General features: G+C 35.9%; 1 protein-coding gene across 1 annotated transcript in view; it reads right to left on the bottom strand.

Annotated features, from left to right (window-relative positions):
* Window positions 1-25,932, bottom strand: part of DNAH7 (dynein axonemal heavy chain 7) — a 255,045-nt gene that overhangs the window by 202,529 nt on the left and 26,584 nt on the right. Inside the window, exons 8-12 of the mRNA XM_012776948.2 lie at window positions 20,203-20,322; window positions 16,899-17,082; window positions 16,069-16,248; window positions 8,532-8,804; window positions 7,618-7,745 (exon numbers count right to left, since the gene is read on the bottom strand). Of these exons, the coding sequence (XP_012632402.2) occupies window positions 7,618-7,745; window positions 8,532-8,804; window positions 16,069-16,248; window positions 16,899-17,082; window positions 20,203-20,322 (885 nt within the window). The remainder of the gene's footprint in view (window positions 1-7,617; window positions 7,746-8,531; window positions 8,805-16,068; window positions 16,249-16,898; window positions 17,083-20,202; window positions 20,323-25,932) is intronic.

Consider the following 25,932-nt stretch of genomic DNA (forward strand, 5'->3'; position numbering starts at 1 on the left):
CAAGTGGCTAGGGTAAAAATACCCAGTGGGCCAGATAAATGTCCTTGGCAGGCCACATGTGGCCCGTGGGCCATAGCCTGATACAGGGTGTGGTCTAATCTCACCCACAAACACTACCTACTAGTTGAGACACTAAACAGGGCATGTCCTTATCCAAACAAAAACCTAAAGGTAAGAAGCAACAACTGATCCAGATGGGAAGAAATCAGTGAAGGAACTCTGGAAGTACAAAAACTCAAACAGAAAGCTCACCCCTAAAGAGGAACACCAGCCCCTTAAAAATGGAAACCATGCAAAATCAGACCACCAAAATGACAGAAGAATTTTGAGTGTGGATCATAAGAAAATTCAATGACTTACAAGAAAAACTGGATAACCAACATAAAGAAAATGCAAAAAGACTCCAGGACATGGAACTAAAATTCACTAAAAAAATTGAAATAATGTAGAAAAATCAAACCGAACTCCTGGAAATGAAGAATCAATTCAGGGAACTACAAAACACAGTGGAAAGCCTCAAGAACAGGGTAGATCAAACAGAAGAAAGAATCTCAGAGATTGAAGATAACACCTTCCAATTAAATAAATCAGTCACAGAGCTAGAACAGAGAAACAAGAGAAAAGAGCAAAGCCTACAAGAGATGTGGTATTATGTGAAGAAAATTAATGTGAGGGTTATAGGGCTACCTGAAGGGGAAGAAGAAAACACTCAAGGGTTGCATAAGCTATTTTTTTTTAATTATTTTTTTTATTTTGGTATATTATGGGGGTACAGATTTTAAGGTTTCAATAAATGCCCATTTCCCCCCCTCCCCCCAAAAGTCTGAGTCTCCATCATGACCATCCCCCAGATGGTGCACATCTCACTCACTATGTATGTATATACCCACCCCCCTCCCCCCTCCCACCTGCCCAATACCCTATTACTGTAGCACCTATGTGTCCACTTAGGTGCTACTCAGTTAATACCAGTTTGCTGGAGAATATATCTGGTGCTTGTTTTTCCATTCTTGGGATACTTCACTTAGTAGTATGGGTTCCAGCTCTGCATAAGCTATTTGAAGATATGATAGAAGAAATTCCCCAGGCCTTCCTAAAAATCTCAATATACAAATTCAAGAAGCTCAAAGGACCCATCAGAGATTCAATGCAAACAGGAAGACATCATGACATGCAGTCATCAGACTGACCAAAATATCAACTAAAGAGGCCCTTCTATGAGCTGTAAGACAAAAGAAGCAAGTAACATACAAAGTAAAGACAATCCGAATAACACCAGACTTCTCTACTGAGACTTTACAAGCAAGGAGAGACTGGAGCACTATTCTCACTCTTCTGAAACAGAATAATGCCCAACCTAGAATCTTATTCCCTGCTAAACTAAGTTCTGTATATGAAGGAGAAACCAAGACATTCTCAGATAAGCAAAGACTGAGGGAGCTCACCAAGACAAGACTAGCCCTTCAAGAAGTACTCAAAACAGTGTTGCCCACGAATCATCACAATAAACACTCATGAATATAAATCTACTGAAAAGCTAAAGATCAAAGCCCAGATACCACAATGGCTCAAGAGAGAAAACAAAGCAACAAAGTTCAACCCAACATAATAAACAGAAATCTGCCCTACCTATCAGTTATCTCAATAAATGTGAATGGCTTCAACTCCCTACTCAAGAGACATAGGCTGGCCAAATGTATTAAAATAATACAAGCCAAGTGTCTGCTGCCTTCAGGAAACACATCTAACCTGCAAGGATGCCGTTAGACTAAAGGTAAAGGGATGAAGAACAATATTTCAAGAAAACGGAAGCCAAAAGAAAGCTAGAGTGGCAGTGCTGATTACAGACAACTTAGTTTTTAAATCAACAAAAGTAATAAAAAACATAGAAGGTCACTATATAATGGTGAAGGGTACAGTTCAACAAGAAGACGTAACAATTCTAAATAGATATGCACCCAACCTAGGTGCACCCAGATTCATAAAGCAAACTACTTGATCTAAACAAATGAATAAACAACAACACCACAATAGTCAGAGACTTTAACACCCCTTGACAGCATAGGACAGATCCTCCAAACAGAAAATCAACAAAGGAATAATGGACTTAAACAGAGCTCTAGAACAAATGGGCCTGACTGACATTGACAGGACATTCTACCCCAAATCCACTGAATATACATTCTTCTCATCAGCTCATGGGTCATTCTCTAAGATTGATCATATCCTAGGACACAAAGCATGTCTCCATTTAAAAAAAATAGAAATTATACCATGTATCTTTTCAGATCACAATGGAATAAAATAGAAATCAACCCTAACAGGAACTCTCATTTCTACACAAAGTCATGGAAACTAAACAACCTTCTGCTGAATGACCACTTCATAAACAAGGAAATCAAGATGAAAATCAAAAGATTCTTTGAACTAAATGACAAAGGAGACACAAGTTATCAAGACCTGTGGGACACAGCTAAAGCAGTCCTGAGAGGAAAGTTTATTTCCATAAATACCTAATCCAAAAATCTATAAGATCACAAATAGACAACCTAATGAATCATCTCATAGAGCTAAAAAAAGAAGAACAGACCAACCCAAAACCCAGCAGAAGAAGTGAAATCATTAAGATCAAATCAGAACTAAATGAAATTGACAACAGGGAAACCATACAGAAGATTAACAAAAGGAAAAGTTGGTTCTTTGAAAAAAATATACAAAACTGACACACCTTTGGCTAGACTAACAAAAAGCAGAAAAGAAAAACCTCAATAAGCTCCATCAGGAACAATAAAGGAGAAATTACAACAGATGCCACAGAGATACAAGATATAATTCATGAATACTACAAAAACCTCTATGCACACAAACTGGAAAATGTGGAGGAAATGGACAATTTCTTAGAAACACACAAACTCCCTAGGCTCAACCAGGAAGAAGTAGAATTCCTGAACAGACCAATATCAAGTACTAAAATTGAAATGGCAATAAAAAACCTTCCTAAAAAGAAAAGTCCTGGACCAGATGGTTTCACACCAGAATTTTACCACACCTACAAGGAAAAAATGGTACCTATCATGCAGTAATTATTCCACACTATCGAGGAGGATGGAATCATCCCCAACACATTTTATGAAGCTAACATAACCCTGATACCAAAACCAGGAAAGGATGCAACAAAAAAAGAAAACTACAGACCAATATCCCTTATGATATAGATGCAAAAATTCTCAACAAAATCCTAGCCAATAGAATTCATGTGCTTGTCAAGAAAATAATCCATCACAACCAGGTGGTCTTCATCCCAGGGATGCAGGAATGGTTCAACATATGCAAATCTATAAATGTAATTCACCATATAAACAGGAGCAAAAACAAAGACCATATGATCCTCTCAATAGATGCGGAAAAAGCATTCGACAAAATTCAATACCCTCGTATAAGAATTCTCAACAAAATAGGCATAGACGGGGCTTACCTAAAAATGATATAAGCCATATACAACAAACCCACAGCCAATATCATACTGAATGGGGAAAAATTGAAAGCATTCCCACTTAGAACTGGAACAAGACAAGATTGCCCACTATCTCCACTTCTATTCAACATAGTGCTGGAAGTCCTTGCTATAGCAATCAGACATGAGAGCAGAATTAAGGGCATCCAAATGGTAGCAGAAGAGATGAAACTCTCTTTGCTGTTGATATGATATTATATCTTGAAAATCCCAAGGATTTAACCAAGAGACCCTTGCATTGATAAATGAATTTGGTAAAGTCTCAGGATACAAAATCAATACACAGAAATCAGAGGCATTCATATACACCAACAATAGTACAAGTGAGAACCAAATAAAAGACTCAATTCCCTTCAAAATAGCAGCAAAGAAAATAAAGTACCTAGAAATATATATAACTAAGGAGATAAAAGACCTCTATAGGGAGAACTATGAAACACTGAAGAAGGTAATAGCAGAGGACGTAAACAGATGGAAGAATATATCATGCTCATGGGTTGGCAGAATCAACATTGTTAAAATGTCTATACTACCCAAAGTGACCTACAGAGTCAATGCAATCCCTATCAAAATATCATCATCATTTTTCACAGATATAGCAAAAATAATTTGACGCTTCATATGGAACCAGAGAAGACCCCGTATGGCAAAATCAATCCTAGGCAATAAAAACAAAATAGGAGATATCAATTTACCAGACTTCAAACTATACTACAAGGCTATACTCATTAAAACAGCTTGGGACTGGCACAAGAACAGGGACATTGACCAGTGGAACAGAACAGAGAACCCAGATATAAAACCATCCTCATATAGCCAACTAATCTTCGACAAAGCAGACAAAATCATACACTGGGAAAAAGAATCCTTATTCAATAAATGGTGCTGGGATAACTGGATAGCCACATGTAGAAGACTGAAACAGGACCCACACCTTTCACCTCTCACAAACATCAACTCACACTGGGAAACAGACTAGAATCTTTGATGTGACACTATTATAAATCTAGAGGAAAATGTTGGAAATACTCTTCTAGACATTGGCCTAGGCAAAGAATTCATGAAGATGACTCCAAAGGCAATCACCGCAGCAACAAAAATAAATAAATGGGACCTGATCAAATTTAAAAGCTTCTGCACAGTCAAAGAAACTGTCAAGAGAGCAAACAGACAACCCACAGAATGGGAGAAAATTTTCGCAAGCTACACATCCGATATGGGCTGATAAGTAGAATTTATTTGAACTCGGGAAAATCAGCAAAGAAAAATCAAACAACCCTATCAAAAAATGGGCAAAGGACATGAACAGAAACTTTGCAAAAGAAGACAGAATAATGGCCAACAAACATATGAAAAAATGCTCAACATCTCTAATCATCAGGGAAATGCAAATCAAAACTGTAATGAGATATCACCTATCTCCAGTAAGAATAGCCTTGCTCAAAAAGTCCCCAAACAATAAATGTTGACATGGATGCAGAGAGATAGGAACACTCCTACACTGCTAGTGGGACTTCAAACTAGTTCAACCTCTGTGGAAAGCAATATGGAGATACCTCAAAGTGATACAAGTAGATCTACCTTTTGATCCAGCAATTCCACTACTGGGCATCTACCCAAAAGATCAAAAGTCACTTTATGAAAAAGACACCTGCACTCGAATGTTTATAGCAGAATAATTCACAATTGCAAAGTTGTGGAAACAACCCACGTGCCCATCAATTCATGAGTGGATTAATAAAATGTGGTATATGAATACCATGGAGTACTATTCAGCTTTAAGAAACAATGGTGTTATAGCACCTCTTATATTTTCCTGGATATAGCTGGAACCCATTCTACTAAGTGAAGTATCTCAAGAATGGAAAAACAAGCACCACATGTACTCATCAGCAAATTGGTATTAAAGGATTAATACCTAAGTGGACATATAGGAATAACATTTATTGGGTGTTGGGCGGGTGGGAGGGGGGAGCAGGGGATGGGTATATAGAAACATAATGAGTGAGATGTGCAACATATGGGGGATGGTCATGCTTGAAGCTCTGACTCAAAGGAGGAGGGGAGCATGGGCATTACATGTAACCTTAACATTTATATCCCCATAATATGCTGAAATAAAAAAAGAATTTTAAGGGCTCTAACAGAGATTTGGTTAAGATGGCACAGAGTGATTAACTGTATTTGGAGGGAATGATTGAAAGGGTTATGCATGCTCAGAAACACCTGATAATATGCGAATATTTCCTACTGATTTGGGTTGTGGCCAATATAAATAATGAACTTACTTTGGGGCAGGAAACAGAAGAGTATCAGGAGTGAAAGAAATCCAGATTAAAACATGTAGAAAAAAATCTTCAATAAGGTGGGCTGTAAAGTGAAGGAGAAAGGAATAGCATGACAGTGACACTGGGTTGAAGCTGGGAGTTGGAAGATGAAAGAGGGTTTTGAATATGTTTCTTAACTTCAGAGGCAGAATCAGCAGAGAAGGAGAATTTCAAAATAAGGGACACAGAGGGGACAACTGACAGAGCCAGGTCCAGAAGCAATGGAGGCAATAGGGCTGCACTCCCAGGCACAGGGAAACTTTGAGTGGAGTGACAGACTCCTGCCCTCTGAGGATGTGAAAGGCATCACAGAGAGGCAAGAAGTTAAGGTCATTCATATCTAATAGCTCCTATAATAGTCCGGATATGTCTTCTGTACGTCCAGGAAGTCAGTGAGAGGAAGTGGCATAATGAGAAGAAAATGGAGAAAAGTAGAACTGGCCTAAGCTCAGAGGGCATTAAGGGGCAGGAAAAGTATCTATGAAATTACAAAAAAATATTTCACCCAGCATGAAAACCTATAAGTGTATTCTTCCAGTACTTTACGAGAAAAAGATACTTTAAGCTGAAAAGATGACTGGTTCCTAGGTAAGGTACCCAAGCCTCATTCCCTTCCACATGGAGCCTTGGTCCCCTGCCTTTCCCCTCACCTCTCTTTCTTCTCAGTGTCTGTGAAAGCAACACAAACCACTCCTATTTCTTGAAATACACCATGCCATTTTCACACCTCACTGCCTTCTACATAGTGTATTCTCTACCTAAAATTCTTTCACCCACTGTTCACCTGGCAAACTCCTCATCCTTCAAAATGAAATTCATACATCACTTCCTTTTTGCAGCCTTCCCTAATTTTCCCTCTCCCCCAAACCTCACCTTGGGAGAAAATTAATCATGCCCTTCTGTATTTGACCTCTGTGGTTCAGTACAGTACTTACTACGCCCTATTGTAATTTACTGGTTTGTATGTCTACTTCCCCTTCTACCTTGTAACTTCCTTCAGCAGTTTTATTCATGTTTGGAGCATAAGTGCCTAGTCTTGTGCTTAACATATGGTAGGTAAATAAAGCTTGGAAAAAAATATTTTTACTGATCTATTTATTCTCTGCTACCATAATCATAAAATGTATTCTGATTATTTGAGTTTTACCCCCACATAACTCATACCAATAAAGAGGTTCCCAGAGCAACACTAGCATCAGTTGTTGAAAGACTAGTTACACTATTTATATTTCTTATTTAAAATAAACAGGTATTCTGCTTTACACATTAGCATTCTATGAATTTACTTACCATGGGTTGGTTATCCTAAAAATCTCCAGGTTACTTAACAAATGAGTTTCTATATTAAGATAACAAGTTACCACGGCCTTCGAGAGTAATTGTAGTGAGATCAAGTTTCAAAGTTGAGGGTCCCTTAGGGCTCATGACAACTGCTGTGTGAATCCACTTTGAAAACTCACTTTTGTATTGATTACACAAATTTGATTGTGTATTGTGTGTTGATTACACAAACTTGACTTGTGCAAGAGAAATGCAAACACATTTTAATACCACCCTAACTCAGACAATTGGGGAGGCACATTTATGGTGAGAAAAATAATAATACTAATAACCACATCACAAAATGACACTTAAAGCCAAGTATTATTAGAAATAAGTTTACATAATCTTTTGGATAATTTATGACACTAATCCATTACTTCATAAGAGTAACAGTTGATTCTATTTAACATCTCCTTCCAAAAAATAGAAATATAATCAGTATCACACAAATACCTTGTATTTACTTCCTGATGATCTCTGAACATTTTGGCTATAAGTTTCCCACAAATAATATCTGCTCGTTTCACCAAAGCTCTGATTAATTCATCACAGTACATTTCAAACATTCCTAAACGAATAGTCTGCAATGGATTAAACGTTTAATAAACATGAAAATAAATGAAAATGAATAAAAGATTCCCACAATTTTGCCATTATCATGATTTTAATTTGTGTGTGTGTGTGTGTGTAATCTAACAAGAATGAGGTTTTTTTTTAAAGAAAATATAATGCAGGGAGGGTTCTCTGAATACTCATTTGTATTTTACAACTATCTTCTGGGTAAATATCCTTGAAGAGTTTGTTATCTTGGAACCAATTCTATTTTAGGACAATAATGGTTATAAAAACCTTGCAGAATTGAATAATGATATTGCTAAATCGATAATGTATGTTTCAAATCTTGCATTTGCTCTGTACAAAAAAGAATACATGTTCATGGTAAAAAATTTGGAAGATATAAAAAAGGACAAAAGAAGAAAATTTTAAATTACTAGTAGCCTACTAAACAGAGGTAACCACATTTGGGGGTAATTACCATATTTTCCAAGGATTTATAAACACTAAATTAAAAGAAATTAGGTTCTTAAAATTTGGGCAGAGGGGCAAATTTTATAAAGTACTTAAAAATCAGAGTTGTGGTTCTAGAGTTTCAGCAACATGGGCACAAGAATCATGTCTGTTGTATCTAGCTCCTTATACCCAGGACTTACCACAATACTTGGGACATGTCATAGGCTCAATAAATATTTTTCCTGTTGATAGTAACAGTCTATTTCCTCATCATAGGTTCTAAAAATATATGCTAATAAAACTGGGAAAAGATCATTAGGTACAGGTAACAATTGTATAAAACTAGAGTCATATACCTTTATAGATGTATACTGTATTTCTTCCATTAGTTTTTGGTATTTGCGAATTTCATCTATTATTTTCTCATAATTCTGATTTTCAGCAAGGAATTCATCAACATCTTGCTCAGCTTTTCTGGTAACTAAAAAATCATACTTGTCATAGAGCCTGCGGTGCTCAATAGGTTCCATACTCTCTTTGTTAATCACCTCCCTAATCTTTTGTTTGTGAGCATCTATAATTTCCTTCAGAATTATGGGTTTCAAGGTTGTTGGTTTAGACTTACTTTCCTAAACAAAGAGAGAAAAACTATATTAGTTACTTAAAATACCTTAAAGTAACCATATCATTTATCTTTGTAAAAATGCCAGTCTTATATATTTTCCTTTTTCTTTCACAAGGTCGTTTTGATTTTCTAATCTGTAATCTATAGAAAGCTATTCAGTGTACTTACAAAAGTATTTTAAAACTTACATTTCACACAATTTCTTGTTTTCTTTAAGGCTATCTAGTTGTGTTTTGTTTTTCTATATGGATGAAAGAACAGTCACTTGAAAATATATACAAAATAAGATATAGGATGTAAAAACAGTAAAATATATATTTTTAAGTTTTATTTTATTTTTAATTGATACATAATTAAACATATTTATGGGGTACAATGTGATGTTTTGATACATATTTACATTGTGGAATGATCAAATCAGGGTAACCAGCAAATCTATTGCCTCTAACATTTATCATTTCTTTGTGGTAAAAACATTCAAAATCCTCTCTTCTAGCTATTTTGAAATATATAATACATTATCATTAACTATAGATACCCTACTGTGCAATAGAACACCTGAATTTATTCCTCCCATCCAACTGTAACTTTGTACCTATTGACCAACCTCTCCCTATCTCCCCTTCCTCCCAACCTCTGGTAACTATTATATACTCTCTACTTCTATGAGATCAACTTTTTCAGATTCAAAATAAGAATGAGATAATGCAGTATTTGTCTTTCTGTGTCTGGCTTATTTCATTTAACGTAATTACCTCCAGCTCCATCCAGGTTTCTGCAAATGACAGGATTTATTCTTTTTATGGCTAAATAATATTCCATTGTGTACATATACCAGATTTTCTTTATTTTCTTTACAGACACTTAGGCTGATTCCATATTTTGACTATTATAAATAGTTCTACAATAAATGTATGAGTACAGCTGTCTCTTCAATACACTGATTTCATTTCCTTTGGATATTTATACCCAGTAGTGGGATTGCTAGATCATATGGTAGTCCTAATTTTAATTTTTTGAGGAACCTCCATCCTGTTTTCTATATTGACTGTACTAACTTACATTCTCATCAATAAGTGGAAAAACCAGTAAGTGTTCCCTTTTCTCCACATCCTCGCCAACACTTGCCATCTTTTGTCCTTTTGGTAATAGCTATTCTAACTGGAATAAGGTGATAGCTCACTGTGGTTTTGATTTGTATTTCCCTGATGATTAGTGATCTTAAGTATTGTTTCATATACCTATTGGCTATTTGTACATCTTCTTCTGAGAATTTTTTTTTTTCTTTTTTGAGACAGAGTCTTGCTCTGTTGACTGGTAGAGTGCCATGGCATCAGCTTAGCTCACAGCAGCCTCAAACTCCTGGGTTCAAGCTATCCTGCTTCAGCCTCCCAACTAGCTGAGACTACAGGCATGTACCACTATGCCCGGCTAATTTTTTTTTTTTTTTTAGTTGCCTGGCCAAATTTCTTTCTATTTTTTAGTAGAGATGGGGTCTCACTCTTGCTGAGGCTGGTCTCAAACTCCTGAGCTCAAGCAATCCTCCCGCCTCAGCCTCCCAGAGTGCTAGGATTACAGGCGTGAGCCACCATGCCCAGCTTGCTTTCAAGAATTTTAAATAGGATTATTTATGGTTTTGCTACTGAGTTGTTTGAGCTCCTTACATATTCTGCATATTAACCTCTGGTCAGATGCATATTTTGCAAATATTAATATTTTCTCCCATTCTTTAGGTTGTCTCTTCATTCTATTGCTTCCTTTGCTATGCAGTTTTTTAGTTTGATATATTTCCATTTGTCCATTTTTGCTTTTATTGCCTGTGTTTTTAAGGATATATATATATATATATATATAATCCTTATCCAGAACAATGTCATGAAGAGTTTCCCCTGTGTTTTCTTCTAGTACTTTCATAGTTTTAATTTAAGTCTTTAATACATTTTGAGTTGATTCTTATGTATGGTAAGAGACAGGGGTGTAGTTTCATTCCCCTATAAGTGGCTATCCAATTTCCCTAGCACCATCACTGAAGAGACTATCCTTTCCCCATTATGTGCTCTTGGCATCTTTGTCAAAAATCAGTTGGCTGCAGATGCATAGATTTATTTCTATGTCTCTATTCTGTTCCATTGTTCTGTGTGTGTGTGTGTGTGTGTTTTTATCCCAGTACCATGCTATTTTGGTTTCTAGAGCTTGGTACCATATACTGAATTCAGGTAGTGTGATGCCTTCAGCTTTGTTCTTTTCACTTAAGAATGCTATGGTTATTTAGGGTCTTTCATAGTTCCATGTGAATTTTTAGATTGTTTTTCTATTTCTGAGAAGAATGTCATTTTTTTTAATAGGAATTGCATTAAATCTGTAGATCACTTTGAGTAGTATGAACATTTTAACAATATTAATTCTTCCAATTCATGAATATGGGAAAATCCACATTTTATTTGTTCAACCATATATGCTAGCTGTATAAGATAGTACTCACACTGTCCATTACTAAAAGAAAATACATTAATTAAATATCATATCATCATACTCTTTAATTACAATACTTTTTCACCTTCAGAGGAAATCCCTCTAGAACAAAAAAATATTATTTACTCATTCATTGACCTTTGATCTTTGATTCTGTGAACAGCAACTAGAGTGGACAAAAATCCTTAATTTCAAAATTTGCATTCTGCTATCACAATTATAATAATGATGGGCAAGAATGGACTAGACAATAATTTTAAATAAGCAAACAAATCTTAACAGCTTATCTCCTTTTCTTTTCAAATAAGAGGACAAGCAAATGTGTCTATGTGGTTTATTATCTGAACCAAGCTATTCTTAAAAATGCATATGCTCTACCTGTCGTCTAGAAGAAGGAATTTTTAACTGTAACAAACAAAAATCACTGTCTGTAGTGAATATTCTATAGCATTCAAATTGATAGCATCAAATAATTCCTTAGAGAAATGGGTAATTTGCTCAATTACCCAGGGAGGCATTTGCCTGCTATGCCCCTAGTAGGCATTTCAGCGAATTCTACCACCTTTATCTGTGGGCTCATTAGATGTTTGGCATCATCTTCTCTGAAAGCAGAAATTTCAGGATAAAGCAATCTATATCAAGTACTGTATATAATATGAAATTATTGGATCTCATGTGAAGCTCATTAATATTCATTGTAGAATGTTTCTTAAATTTATTAACAGTCTGTCTAATTTCTAAAGCCTATAGATCATTTGAAATAGAACTGGATACCATGACTTCAGAACTACTTTGGAAAGTTTCATTTTGATATGTATTCTAATCAGCTCCTATCAGGGGTTAAGAGAAATGATATTTTGTATGAGACACCTCAGGTGTTCTAAAGCCTATCAAATTAGATCATAAGACAATGGCATGCTTGGACTCACAGCAAATTAGCCCCTTGTTGGTTAGCCTTCTACGAAAAGAATATGTGTATCTTAATTCACTTTTAGTTTCTATCAAAAGTTGTGATAAGAAACAGCTATATGACTATCACTTCCACAGTTTCTGTCAAAGATCACTGAAACTATGTTCAATTATCTTACTCAAGATACCCTCTCTATCACTTGTTTCCAAACCTGACTGGTTGCCAGAATCACCTAGGGATATTTTACTAGCACTAATTTTTGAGTACTGACTCTATTGTTATGAATCTGCATCTCTGTAGGCAAGGGGTGGTAGTAGTGGCCATCCCTGGAATTTGTTCTTTTTCCCCACATTTTTTTATTTCAATAGATTTAGGGAGTACAGGTGTCTTTTGTTACATGGATGGACTGTGTAATGCTGTAGTTGGGGCTTTTAGTGTACCTGTCACCAGAATAGTGTACATTATACCTGATAGGTACTTTTGTTATCCCTCACACCCCTTCCAACCTCTCTTCTTCTTAGTTTCCAATGTCCATTACACCATTTTATGACCATACATACCCATCATTTTGCTCCCACTTGTAAGTGAGAACATGTGGAATTTGTATTTTTAAAATGTCACTAGGTGATGCTGACACATAGGGCTTAGAAATTTTACCCCATGTCTAATGCCCCCTGTAAGGCCTATCTCTCAAAATTTAATACCAGTGTTAAAAAAGAAAAAAACTTAAGACAAATTAAATTTAACAGAGTTTAATTGACCAAAAAATTATTCAAGAATAGGGCAGCCCACAAACAAGAATAGGTTTAAAGTAACTCTAGCACTGTCATGTGGTCAGAGAGGATTTATAGACAGAAAAAGAAAAATGATGTGCAGAAAACGGAACTGAGGTACAGAAACAGCTGGATTGGTCATAGCTCAGTATTTGCCTTATTTGAACATGTTTTGAACAGTTGGCCTCCTGTGAGTGGTTGAAATAGGGGGGCTGTGATTGGCTAAGACTCAGTTATTTGTTATAAGAATAGGTTAGATCACATTTAGTTAGGTTATAATTTACTATGTACAAAGAAACCTTTAGGCCATACTTAAAATATGTAAGGAGGCATCTTTAGGCTAAACTTAACACCAGAAAAAATATCACTCTCCCCTTGAGAAGTCTAAATTAACTGTTATAATTATAATTAAAAGTTCCCATATTTTTCTCTTTACTTTAGAAACCAGAAAGCTTGGGGCCATATTTTATAACCATAAAGTCACAGCAACTGTATTCATTTAGATGATTATAATAGTTACTTTACTTAGAACTTTATCTATTAATTCATATCTTATTAACTTGTTATATTTGTCTGTTTCATAAGTGACCACAAATCATTCTTGAAAAAAGCCAGGCTATAAATAGAAAAGAATGCAAAAGATAAATTGGAATTACGCAAAGGACAAAGTAAACAGTAAGTTTCTTGAGAGACTTCTCTTCATGGCAACATGAGGAATAGACATTTAGAAAACAACTACCAACTTCAAAACACATGAACATGCTGGAAAAAGTGCTAAATTTATCTTTTATAATGTGTAGCTAAGGAAGCAGAAAACAAGATAAAATGTAAGGGGCCAAAATGAGAGAATTCATGAACTGAGAGAGGTCATTATATACAGAAGTGAATAGCTGCCCCAGGGACTCTGCTGATCCCAGTGGTCTAAGCTTTGCTTTAATGAGTCTCCAGTAAGGTGGTTGTTTGGGGTTGGAGGGGATGGTGGCTGCCAGGAAACAAAGCCTCAAACCTGAGCAATGTAGGAATTATAATTGACATTCCATATAAATTCAAGAATTCTGAAAAGTGACACAACCTCAAAGTGAGGGTTCTGAAGAAACAAAACTTTAGAATGTTGAAAGGTGACAGAAACTTTGAATAAGGGAAGGCAAGTAAGGCAAATGTACTGTTTTTGCTTTGCTTCTCAATGGAGAAAAAAATATGGGTGCCTTAAGAATTTGTAACCACAAGCTTATTCTCATACAGTATTCTCAACACTGCCAATATTGTCCATGAAATCATTAAGCAAGAATTTGGTTTAAAATGGTCCTTGGTCTCAGAAGCACCTCTCAAGAGAATATGCAAATTCCAAAGGAACCAACTTAAACTAAAGCCTCAAAGACTTTCCTGCATACAGTTCTTACAGGTATAAGCATAATAATAAAGGAAAAGTACCCATAGAAATAAACCACCAGGACCAAGAGTCAACAAACAGCAGAATCAAATCAGAAAAGACCACAGATATTAGAATTATTGGATATAGAATATTAAAAATATTTTATGTGTAAAGAGAAGTACAAGCTTAATGAATATATGACTAAGTATAAAAGACTATCAAAAATGACCAGACCTATTTGAAAAATAACTTAATGGAATTGCTAGATAATAGGAATAAAATAATAAAAAATTAGAAGCTCAGTGAAAAAAATAATGTACTATAAATGGATAATTTCACAATTATAATGTTAAGTGAAAGAAGAAAATTACAGATTACTTATAAGATGATTTGACTTATACAAAGACACGGAAAAACCAAACAGAAATTGTTTAGGAATATTCAGACACGTAGTAATTCTACTTTAAAAAATTATGAATACTACTCCCAAATGCAGGATGATGATTCTTTTGCTACAGGTGGAAGGACAAGGATGTGAACAGAAAGAAGCAATGGAGGAGAGCTTAAAGGTATCGGTAACATTCTATTCTTTAAGATGGGCTGTACTTGTATATTTATCGCAGCACTATTCACAATAGCAAATATATGGAATCAACCTAAGTGTCCATCAACAGATGAATAGACACATAATATGTGGTGTATATATACAATTGAATACTATTCAGCCATAAAAAAAATAAAATCATGTCTTTTGCAGCAACATGGATAAAACTGGAGGCCATATCTTCAGTGAAACAAGTCAGGCATAGAAAGATAAATATTGCATGTTCTCATTCATAAATGGGTGCTAAAAATGTGTACACATGGATGTACAAAGTAGATTCATAGACAATTGAGACTTGGAAGGGTAATGAGATGGGTGGGACGTGGATTATGAGAAACTACTTAATGAGTAGAATGTACATTATCTGGGTGATGGATACCCTAAAGCCCTGACTTGACCACTATGCAATCTATGCATGTAATAAAATTATGTTTGCATGCTATAAATTATACATAAAAAAGTATGAGCTGTAGCTACACAGGTGTTAACTTAGAAACTATTTAAACCTTTATACACTAGTCTCCGGTACTCTTTTATATATATATGAAATGTCTGTAAACTATTTGAAAAATAGAAAAAGAATAAAAAAGCTACTGATTAGACTTACAAACTTGACTTAATTAAGTTAGGGAATTTTTAGACATGCTCATTTCATATACCAGACTGCAATAACTATTGTTGAAATGTCATACAAAGGATTTATGCATTGAAAGTACAAAGAAAGGAGCTCACTATTTATGGAAAAAGGTATATAAGGAGAGCAATGAATTGGAGGACAGTTTTACAGAGCTGGAAGAGTATAATGGAGGTCCACAGCATGGCATGAGTGCTACAGAAAATGTTATGAAAGCTACAGCAAACATTTATGGACTGCTTCAAGTCTGATCACAACTTTAATTCCTTCCTCTCAAAAAGTTTTCAGCTAATGCAAATTGAAGACTAGACTAGGAAAGTAGATACCTATATTTTAAGAGAAGGTAATGGGAAATGATATTTTTTAAGCAAAATTTTTTGTAAGCCAATGTTACTAGGTTATTTATATCCTGTGAAGCAGAGGATACCTGTCTACACCTTTCAGAAGTTACTTAAACTGAATATCATTATGCAAATTCAAGCAATCAGATTGTCCTTACTTACCCATTTGGAATACAGTTTTGTCTCAACTCTTGGCACAAAACTGACAGCTTTAATCATGACATCATAAATATTTACAAAGATTTCTATATAGTCATTAAAGTCAGGTTCAAACTTAATGGTGTCATTATCAAGAATCAGCCTCATGATGAAACCTGGATGTTCAAAAGCTCTAACAGAATTCTGCAAAAAAATAAAAACTTTTACATACATAAATATATACATAATTTCATATTTAGCTATAAATATGAATTGTGACAGACTAAGGAGTGCACCAGTCCCAATTAGCACAGAATACATGGGAACCCATGCATTGTCTAACACCCTAGACAGCTAAGCCACAGAGGAGCTCTACTAAAAACAGCAAGAGTGATTCCAAGGTAGACTTGCTGGTATCCAGTATCCATTGGGCCTACAGGTCAACAGGTCAACTACAGGGTCAAGGTCCCAGGAAAAAAAGGGTGTGCACAGCAGTGGGGTTCTAGAATCATGTAAGAAAGAGCCCACAGAGAGATTCTCAATTCAAAGGTCCTGCTCACACTGTAATAAGACCTTCTTCCAGAGACAGAAAAGCCTACTCATGGTAACTTTCCCTAGCCATCACGACCCAAACTTTCCAATTATGTGAATTTTCACTAATCCTCACTAATGTAATAATCACATATTCTAAATGTGCAGGTTGACCCTAACTTTTTTAACAGATACGTTTAATAGGTCTAAAGATGTACTTTCTGCTCTCTCATTAGTAAACATATTTTATCATTTTCATCTCTGAAAGAATTGAAAATAAATTAATTAATAAATGCACACTGGTGTAACAAAACTGTACTTACTGGGGGTTGTGCAATTAAGTCTGTGAAATCCTGCATGGAGTCTAAAGCGAGGCTCTGCAGCTGTAAAGTCATAAGTGCAGCAGCACAGTTGAAAAAAGATTCCAATTTGGCACTGCTGTCACCAGTTGGCAATTGCCTTTTTTTATTACCTTGGTAATAAATATTCTGCACTTCTGGAAACCACCTTGAAAGAACAAAAGACTTTTAAAAGTCAATACTTGCAGTGAATTACTCCATTTACATTAAGCATTAACAGTCATTTCTGGACATCCAAAGGTCTTCATAGAAGGGTATATTGCGTAATGACATTATCCACTCTCTGAAATGTAAGTGCTAGAATATTTCACTTCTGGGAAAAGACATTTTTAATCTTAGCCAATAGAAAATGATTCAGCAAGGTGATGCTGTGAGAAAGACGTAAATCTAACTCCTGGAACTATGATTCCTGCACTTTTTGAAGAAATATGAGAACTAACTTTATTGGATATTATGAGATACTACTCTCCACTCTCCTAAATGTTCTCCAGGGAATGTATTCATTTGTGCAAAAACACAAATAGCTGATTAAACCAAGGGAGAGCTTGTATCATGTTCAACCCATTTGGTATTTCACACTATTCTGTTTCACAATGACTTGAAAACATGATATAAATCAATAAAATCTTGTATTTTATTTTCCCATTTCCCTTAATGTGATATCCTGAAAGAGTAACTGTTCTAAAACAAAGTTTCAAATATATACAAAGCCTTGTAACAAAAGAATAATAATGAAATTTTATAGAGAGTTACATCATAAGTGAAGTTTTCAACTTACAAAACTACTATCTAACACTACAGAAATAAACAATATTGATATCTTCTTTCATAAGAGATAATGAATTTTTTAATAAAGAGTCAGTATAATTTCAAGAGTTGCTTGAATGTTCCAAGAGAGAAAATCTAAGTTTTAAATATATTTAGTCAACTCTTCAACAAAATGTGTTGAGTGTCTACTACATACTAAGAATAGTGTCATACAAGATATTAAAAAATGGCATCATCCTTTCTCTCATAAATTTTAAGCAATATGTCATAGCAGCAAAAAAAACTGAAGTTAAAGGATAGGGATATGGACGGGGTACAGGGGATAGGTATATCCACACCTAATGGGTGCAGTGCACACTGTCTGGGGGATGGACATGCTTGAAGCTCTGACTTGGGTGGGGCAAAGGCAATATATGTAACCTAAACATTTGTACCCCCATAGTATGCTGAAATAAACACACAAACACACACACACATACACACACACACAAAGGATAGGGAGATATAATTTTCCATTTAAGTAATGGAGAAGGGTTTCATAATGAAGATGGTAATTTCACAATAGCCAAGATATGGAATCAACCTAAGTGGCTATCATTGGGTGAATGAAAAAAGAAGATTTGATATATATACACAATGGAATATTATTCAGCCATAAAAATGAATGTAATCTTGTGATTTGCAACAACATGGATAGAACTGGAGGACAACATATTGAGAGAAATAAGCCAGGGATAGAAAGATAAATATTGCATGTTGTCATTCATATGAAGAAGCTAAAAAGAAAAAAAAAGACAATATAGAGGTAGTGAGTAGAATGGTGGTTACCAGATGCTAGGAAGAGTGGGAGTGGGGGAGGGGATGAAGAGAGATTGGTTAATGTTCTAGTGTGGATAGCACAGTAAGGCCAACTAGAATTTATAGTTATTTCAAAATAGCTAGAAGAAAACATTTGGAATGTTCCCAATACAAAGAAATGATAAATGTTTGAGGTGATGGATATCCCAATTACCTTGATCTGATCACTACATATTGTATAGGCATATATCAAAATATCCCATAAATACATGTACCACATAACTATTTACAACTATTATATATCAATTTAAAAATTTGGTAAGCAGGGCCTAGGGCTCAGAAAACAAAATCTTGAGACAGATGAAATCATGAAATTGTTAAGAGAATATAAAAAGAGAAAACAAAGACTTGAGGAGCCCCACTCTTAGGGGATAATAAGAATAAGTAGAGCCAGAAAAAGAGATAACAAAGAACTAGAGAAGCACAGGGCACAGAAAAACAGGTTTCCAGAAGCCTGAGTGATAAACTACGCTAACTGCTGAATAGAAGTGGAAGATGAGGACGAAGAAAAGACATTTGGGTTTCGGTTAGATGTCATAATTAATCATTTGCTAACTGTTTCTCCACTGTGAGCTAATGCTCTGCCTTTTAGTCATCATAAACACATTCTGATTCACTAAAGTATGGTCAGAGAGTTCCTTTCTTAGAATCAATCAGGAAGCCTCAAGAAGAGATACAGCTAATCGATCTACATTTCTTAGCAAAAATTATTCAATAAAAGTTTGTACTCTGTACTTTGAAATGCATTTTATTAAAAAACTTACAGTGCTAGTATATTCCTAGGGTGTAACCCAGAAGATATAGGTCATGATAATTTAGTTGTACTCTGTCCTTAAGATGTCATTTTTTTCTCTGTAATTAATTACAGGGTTTCATTCTTCACCTCTACTCTATTTTTATGTTAACAAAATACTAATATGAAATAAAAGGTTAAAGTTTCTTCAAGTAATATTAGATAAAGAATTTAGTTCTAACATATTGGAGAAGAAAAGAGATAAAGGAAATATTTAATCTTAAATAATCAAGATACATTTCCAAGTAACTTTTATTCCAGAAGCTTAATGTCCTCTATTATCTTAAATTTGATCCAATTTTAATGTCCTATTTATAATAACTTGTGGTAGAGACAATTTTCCTATATTGTTTCAGGGTATATTTCTAGCACCCACATCATAAATGATTATATGTGACTATTCCATTCTGAAAAGCCAATGCAAGAAGATGTTTAATTGTCATTTGTTAAGTCTAACTTCCTATGACATTGTAAATTCATTTAAACAATATACTTTCCCCACCTACTAATTCTTTAAACTCTTCTGCATCCCCCGTCCAAACACAAATGAAAAGAGGCACAGCACCTTGCATGTATTAATAGTAGATGTCAAATACATATCTGGTGAATGATTAGTTGATGATTATTCCTGCATGGTATCCAACACCCCTCTCAAAGCAGAGGTAGAAACTAGACATTCAGAAAAAAGTAACCATTCATCATGATCATTTTAGTTTCTGCACAATCTATGCTTTGTAAATATTATAGACCAAGGCAATTCAAGACATTATATTTAACTCTCATACAAAAATGACCCCACCATCACATTTTTCAACTTATATATTCCTACATGAAACTTCAAAACTTTACACTTTAAGTAGAGTCTCTTTGGCAGCTTCCATGTGTCTCATGACAATGGTCTGAAAATTTGACAGCTCTAATGGCTCTTGGCGATTATGAAATTCTTCAATATCAATTAAACGTAATTTTCTGCAAGAGATAAAATTGAACAGTAATTTAAGAACAAGGTTTTTTTGTTATTTAATATTTTTACTAATTGGTCCCTTCTCAAACATATCATATTCCTAAGTTTTATCATTAAAAACTGTATTCCATAAAAATAAATATTCTAATGAACATTTGTTATTTTTTGTCTTTTTAATATTAGCCATTCAGACTGGGGTAAGATGATATCTCACTGTTGTTGTGATTTGCATTTCTCTGATGATTAGTGATGTTGAGTATTTTTTCACATACCTGCTGGCCGTTTGTATGTTTTCTTTTGACAAATGTCTATGTGAAAAGTTAAAATATTTGAACACATTTGGTAGAGAGTGAAAAAATAGATAACAGAAACCAGGAAGGGTGAGTCAGGGGGAGAAGGAAGAAGAGAAATGGATTAAAGGTTATACATATACAGTAAAAGGAATAAACTCAATGTTTGATAGCAGAATAGGATGACTATGATTAACAAAAATGTACTTAGGTGATGGACACCCTGACTTAATCACTAGGTATTATTTATATACATGTAACAAAATTTCTCATGTACCTCATAAATTTTCACAAATAAAAAACTAAATATTCAATAACAAAAGATATTCTAATTTAAAAAATAATTTATATAATTAAATTCAATAGGAACACAACATGATATGAAACTTCACTGTGAAGTAGAAGAAGGTTGCAATAACTGGGACTGATGGGTATTTGAGACTGGTTTGTACTTTCAAACTGTAACAATTTGAGCAAGAAAAGAAGTGGATGCTCCATGCTTACAAAATCCACTGCTCTGAAAATAAAACTGCATCCTCTCTTAAAAGAGAGCAGCCCCTTGACCGGATACGGTGGCTCACGCCTGTAATCCTAGCACTCTGGGAGGCCAAGGTGGGTGGATTGCTCGAGGTCAGGAGTTCGAAACCAGCATGAGCAAGAGTGAGACCCAGTCTCTACTATAAATAGAAAGAAATTAATTGGCCAACTAATATATATAGAAAAAATTAGCCGGGCCTGGTGGCACATGCCTGTAGTCCCAGCTACTCAGGAGGCTGAGGCAGGAAGATCGCTTGAGCCCAGGAGTTTGAGGTTGCTGTGAGCTAGGCTGATGCCACGACACTTACTCTAGCCTGGGCAACAAAGTGAGACTCTGTTTCAAAAAAAAAAATATATATATATATATATATATATGTTTAAGAGTGATTTAATTTGTTTCCTGAGTGCTATACATTATATGAATCCATAGTGTTCTGATCTAGCATTATTTTCCTGGGATCACCTTGGTCAAATCATGAATTTTACAAATCTGTTTTATCTTTTAAAAGGAGCTTAACTTTCTTAGACATCTGCCTTTTACATTCAACTACTGTAATTTATATCATATTATAATTACTTCATTCTGTTGTGATTTTCATATATACATTTTTTAAGCAAAAATGTGTGTGCTGTGTAGGTTGTGAGTACATTACAAATGTTATCTCCACCATTAAGTGGGTTCTGTAGGTGTAAATACCAATGACAAGAATTTACACATTCACCTAGAGAGCCTCTTGTCAAGTTTTCACTCATGCATTTTAGAGTCACTCGGGTCATTTTTTGCATTAACATCCCCCAACCCATTGCCACACATAAAGATGTCCTATATTTTCAAGGTCTGCTGAGATGTGGGGCAAATGACTGTTACCTAGAGTAACGATGCCCTGTTTCATCGCTGGCTACTACTCAGAGGGGCAGCACTTGTGAACATCCACCCCACTCTTAATACTCACATAGAAAGTAAAAACAGTCTATGCCTTCAAACATAGGAGTTGTGGGGGTCTCTCTCCACCCACAGACTGCAAAGCTTCTTTCCCATTTATCATTTGTCTTTATCACAGATGCCTTGAAGTTAGTTTCCGTTCCTGCTACTAATGCCTCCACCACCATAACCATGGAGCCTAATTTTAAATACATCCACTATTCACTGTTTTGTTTTGTTTTTTTAAATCTCAGTTTTGTTATTTTTCTCTTCCCCTTTCTCTTTTCATTTTTTTGTCTCTTGCCTCCTGACATTGTCTACCAGACCATTTATAGATAATACTAGGCCCTGGAGTTCCATCCCTCGGTATCTTCCTCAGTGTGTTCCAGGAGTTCCATCTAGGAATGGATATAAAAGAAAACAACTTATGGCATTGTTTTGAAAATGAAATGCACTAATGTATGCACACATCCTTTGTGAAAGTGATATATGACTTTGTGATTGCATGCAAAATTAGATCATGGGCCTTGTCATAAAGAGGTATTCGAACCCTAATATCCAAAAGAAAAGAAATAAGAAAAACATGGGACAAAGAGATGGCTTCTTTCTTTTCATTATAAGCCAAATTAAGTAGATAAATAATAAATAAACCCACACTGTACTGTGAAAAGTTGGAAGAATGCACTTCCTCACTGTATGTATCCTGAAACCCAAAGCCAATTTTAAGGTTCCTAGCCCATTCTCTGAAGTCACCAGAGGCCCCTGAACTATGAAGCAAGATTTGAGTATGCTTTAGAAATAAAATATAATCTGATTATATTCTATAAACCTTGGTTCATTCAGCCAGGTAAGTTGACCCTGGAACTGCAGAGCCTTCCATGGTGTACAACCAGGAATGAAGAGGGAAGGAAGCAATAAACCAGAATAATTAACCCATATGAAGAAGGCAGAACTTCCTGGAAAGGTTCTTGAATGGAACTCCCTGCCCAACCTTTCCTGCAAAAGGGAATCACTCAAAATTTATAAAGAAATCCTGCCATAAAGGAAATGAGAAGAAATTCTTTAAACAGAGAATCTATATGAACAAAAATACAAACTCTTATTGAAATATATATAACATTGAATATTGAAATACATTCATAAGATATGAGCAAACATACTTAATTTAATTATACATGTATATTTGCCAAAATTAATGTGAAGAGGTAGTATATTCTGATCAGAATACTAACAGTTTTTTCTTTCTGTCCGTCTTCCCACTTTTCTTTTTCTTTTTTTTCTTTTTTTTTTTTTTTTTTGAGACAGAGTCTCACTCTGTTGCCCAGCCTAGAGTGCCATGGCATTAGCCTAGCTAACAGCAACCTCAAACTCCTGACCTCAAGGGAGCCTTCTGCCTCAGCCTCCTGAGTAGCTAGGACTATAGACATACACCATTATGCCCAGCTAATTTTTTCTATATATTTTTACCTGGCCAATTAATTTCTTTCTATTTTTAGTAGACTCAGTGTCTCGCTCTTGCTCAGGCTGGTTTTGAACTCCTGACCTTGGGCAATCCGCCCACCTCAGCCTCCCAGAGTGCTAGGATTACAGGCCTGAGCCACCGCGCCCAGCCTCCACTTTTCTTTTGAATTGTATAAAACAGCTTTATTTTATTTCTTTTTTTTTTTGAGACAGAGTCTCACTTTGTTGCCCAGGCTAGAGTGAGTGCCGTGGTGTCAGCCTAGCCCACAGCAACCTCAAACTCCTGGGCTCAAGCGATCCTTCTGCCTCAGCCTCCTAAGTAGCTGGGACTACAGGCATGTGCCACCATGCCCGGCTAATTTTTTCTATATATATTAGTTGGCCAATTAATTTCTTTCTATTTATAGTAGAGATGGGGCCTCACTCTTGCTCATGCTGGTTTCGAACTCCTGACCTCGAGCAATCCACCCACCTTGGCCTCCCAGAGTGCTAGGATTACAGGCGTGAGCCACCGCGCCCGGCCTAAAATAGCTTTAAATTTAATAAGGAAACGTGAATTTTAAAAAATAGCCAAGAAGGGTATAAAAAAAGAGTGGAGATTTCTCTTACCAAATATAAGAACATACTATGAAATCGCCTTAATCAAATTATACAGTACAGCAAGAGATTCAAAAAGTAGAGGAACAAAATAGAGAATCCAGAAAGATATTCTGTAGATTACCATAAATTCTGTAGATTTCTGTAGATTAAAGAGTTTATGACAAAGGTGATAAATTCAATTAATAGAAAAAGGGTAGATTGTTTCACATATTACATAATGCTGGCACAATTGGCTATCTGGAAGAAAACCAAAATGAATCTCATCTTACCTCAGGGGTAAAAATGATCTCCAGGTAGTCAAAAAACCAAAATGTTTAAAAAATATAAAAATAGGCCGGGCGCGGTGGCTCACGCCTGTAATCCTAGCTCTTGGGAGGCCGAGGCGGGCGGATTGCTCAAGGTCAGGAGTTCAAAACCAGCCTGAGCAAGAGCGAGACCCCGTCTCTACTATAAATAGAAATTAATTGGCCAACTGATATATATATGTAAAAAATTAGCTGGGCATGGTGGCGCATGCCTGTAGTCCCAGCTACTCGGGAGGCTGAGGCAGAAGGATCGCTGGAGCCCAGGAGTTTGAGGTTGCTGTGAGCTAGGCTGACGCCATGGCACTCACTCTAGCCTGGGCAACAAAGCGAGAGGCTGTCTCAAAAAAAAAAAAAAAAATATAAAAATAAAAACAATATAAAATTTTTACAAGATAACCAGAGAGGTCTCACATATAAGTTACTGATTAGGGAGATCTTCTTAACAAAGACTAGGAATTCAGAAGTTAGAAAAGAGAGACATATTTGACAATATATCAAAGAAGACTGTAAACTCAGTCAACGGATAAATTATAAACCCAAGTTTTGGCAGTTGATTGATTAGTTTGTTTCAGTTAACAAGCATAGAACTAAAACTTCTATTATACTAAGAGATTATCAAGTTGATAAGAAAATGCAAAGAACCAAACAAAAATGGACAAAAGATGTAAGTAGAGAATTCACTATCAAAAAAATCCAAATAACCAACCAACATATAAAAAGATGCTCAAATTCCCTAGTAGTCCAGCAAATGCAAATGGAACTAACAATGACATAATATTTTATATTAATTGGACAAATGCTCTAATATACATAGCTTGAGTTTTGGAGAAAGAAGTTCTCATTTACCGTTGGTAGAAATGTGATGCATCAAACATTTCTGGGAAGAAATCGAGCAACATCTACTAAAATGAAAACACAAATATGCTTTGATCCAGTAATCCCACTTTTTGGGAATCTATCCCAGGGAAACAAAAGTACCAGTAGGGGGGTGGAGCAAGATGGCAGACGAATAACACCGCCAGACAGAGTGTCTCTGCAGAAAACACAGATTCTAGCAGAAATTAGAGGAAAGAAACAAGAAGACGAGCATACAGTGGAGGAGGGCCGGAAGGAGGGGTACCTGAGACCCCGGGAGACTCCACGGGAGGAGGCTGCGGAGGAGAACTGGAGGCTGAGACCACCGGAGCAGCCCAGAGACCAGCGGCAAGGGTAGGTGGATTTGCTGTTTCCCCTCCCCTGCGTTTGGGACTGCTGGTGGGCTCCCCAGCGGGTGGAGAGACCTGCGGACACCAGCCCAGAGACCGCCGCCGCCTGCCAACTGTGAGCCTGTAGCAGACGTGGCACCAGGTTCCCAACTTCCTCCGGGCACCTCCGTGTGCACAGACCCAAGCCGCGCAGCAGGCGCCATATTGCCTCCTCCTCCCCTCCGCCGACCCTACCCGCAGCTACCCAGAGAGACAATACAGCCACCAGCCAAAGGCACATCCAGGGAACGGGACC

The sequence above is a fragment of the Microcebus murinus genome, chromosome 8, assembly GCF_040939455.1.
Source record: "Microcebus murinus isolate Inina chromosome 8, M.murinus_Inina_mat1.0, whole genome shotgun sequence".
Lineage (NCBI taxonomy): Eukaryota > Metazoa > Chordata > Mammalia > Primates > Cheirogaleidae > Microcebus > Microcebus murinus.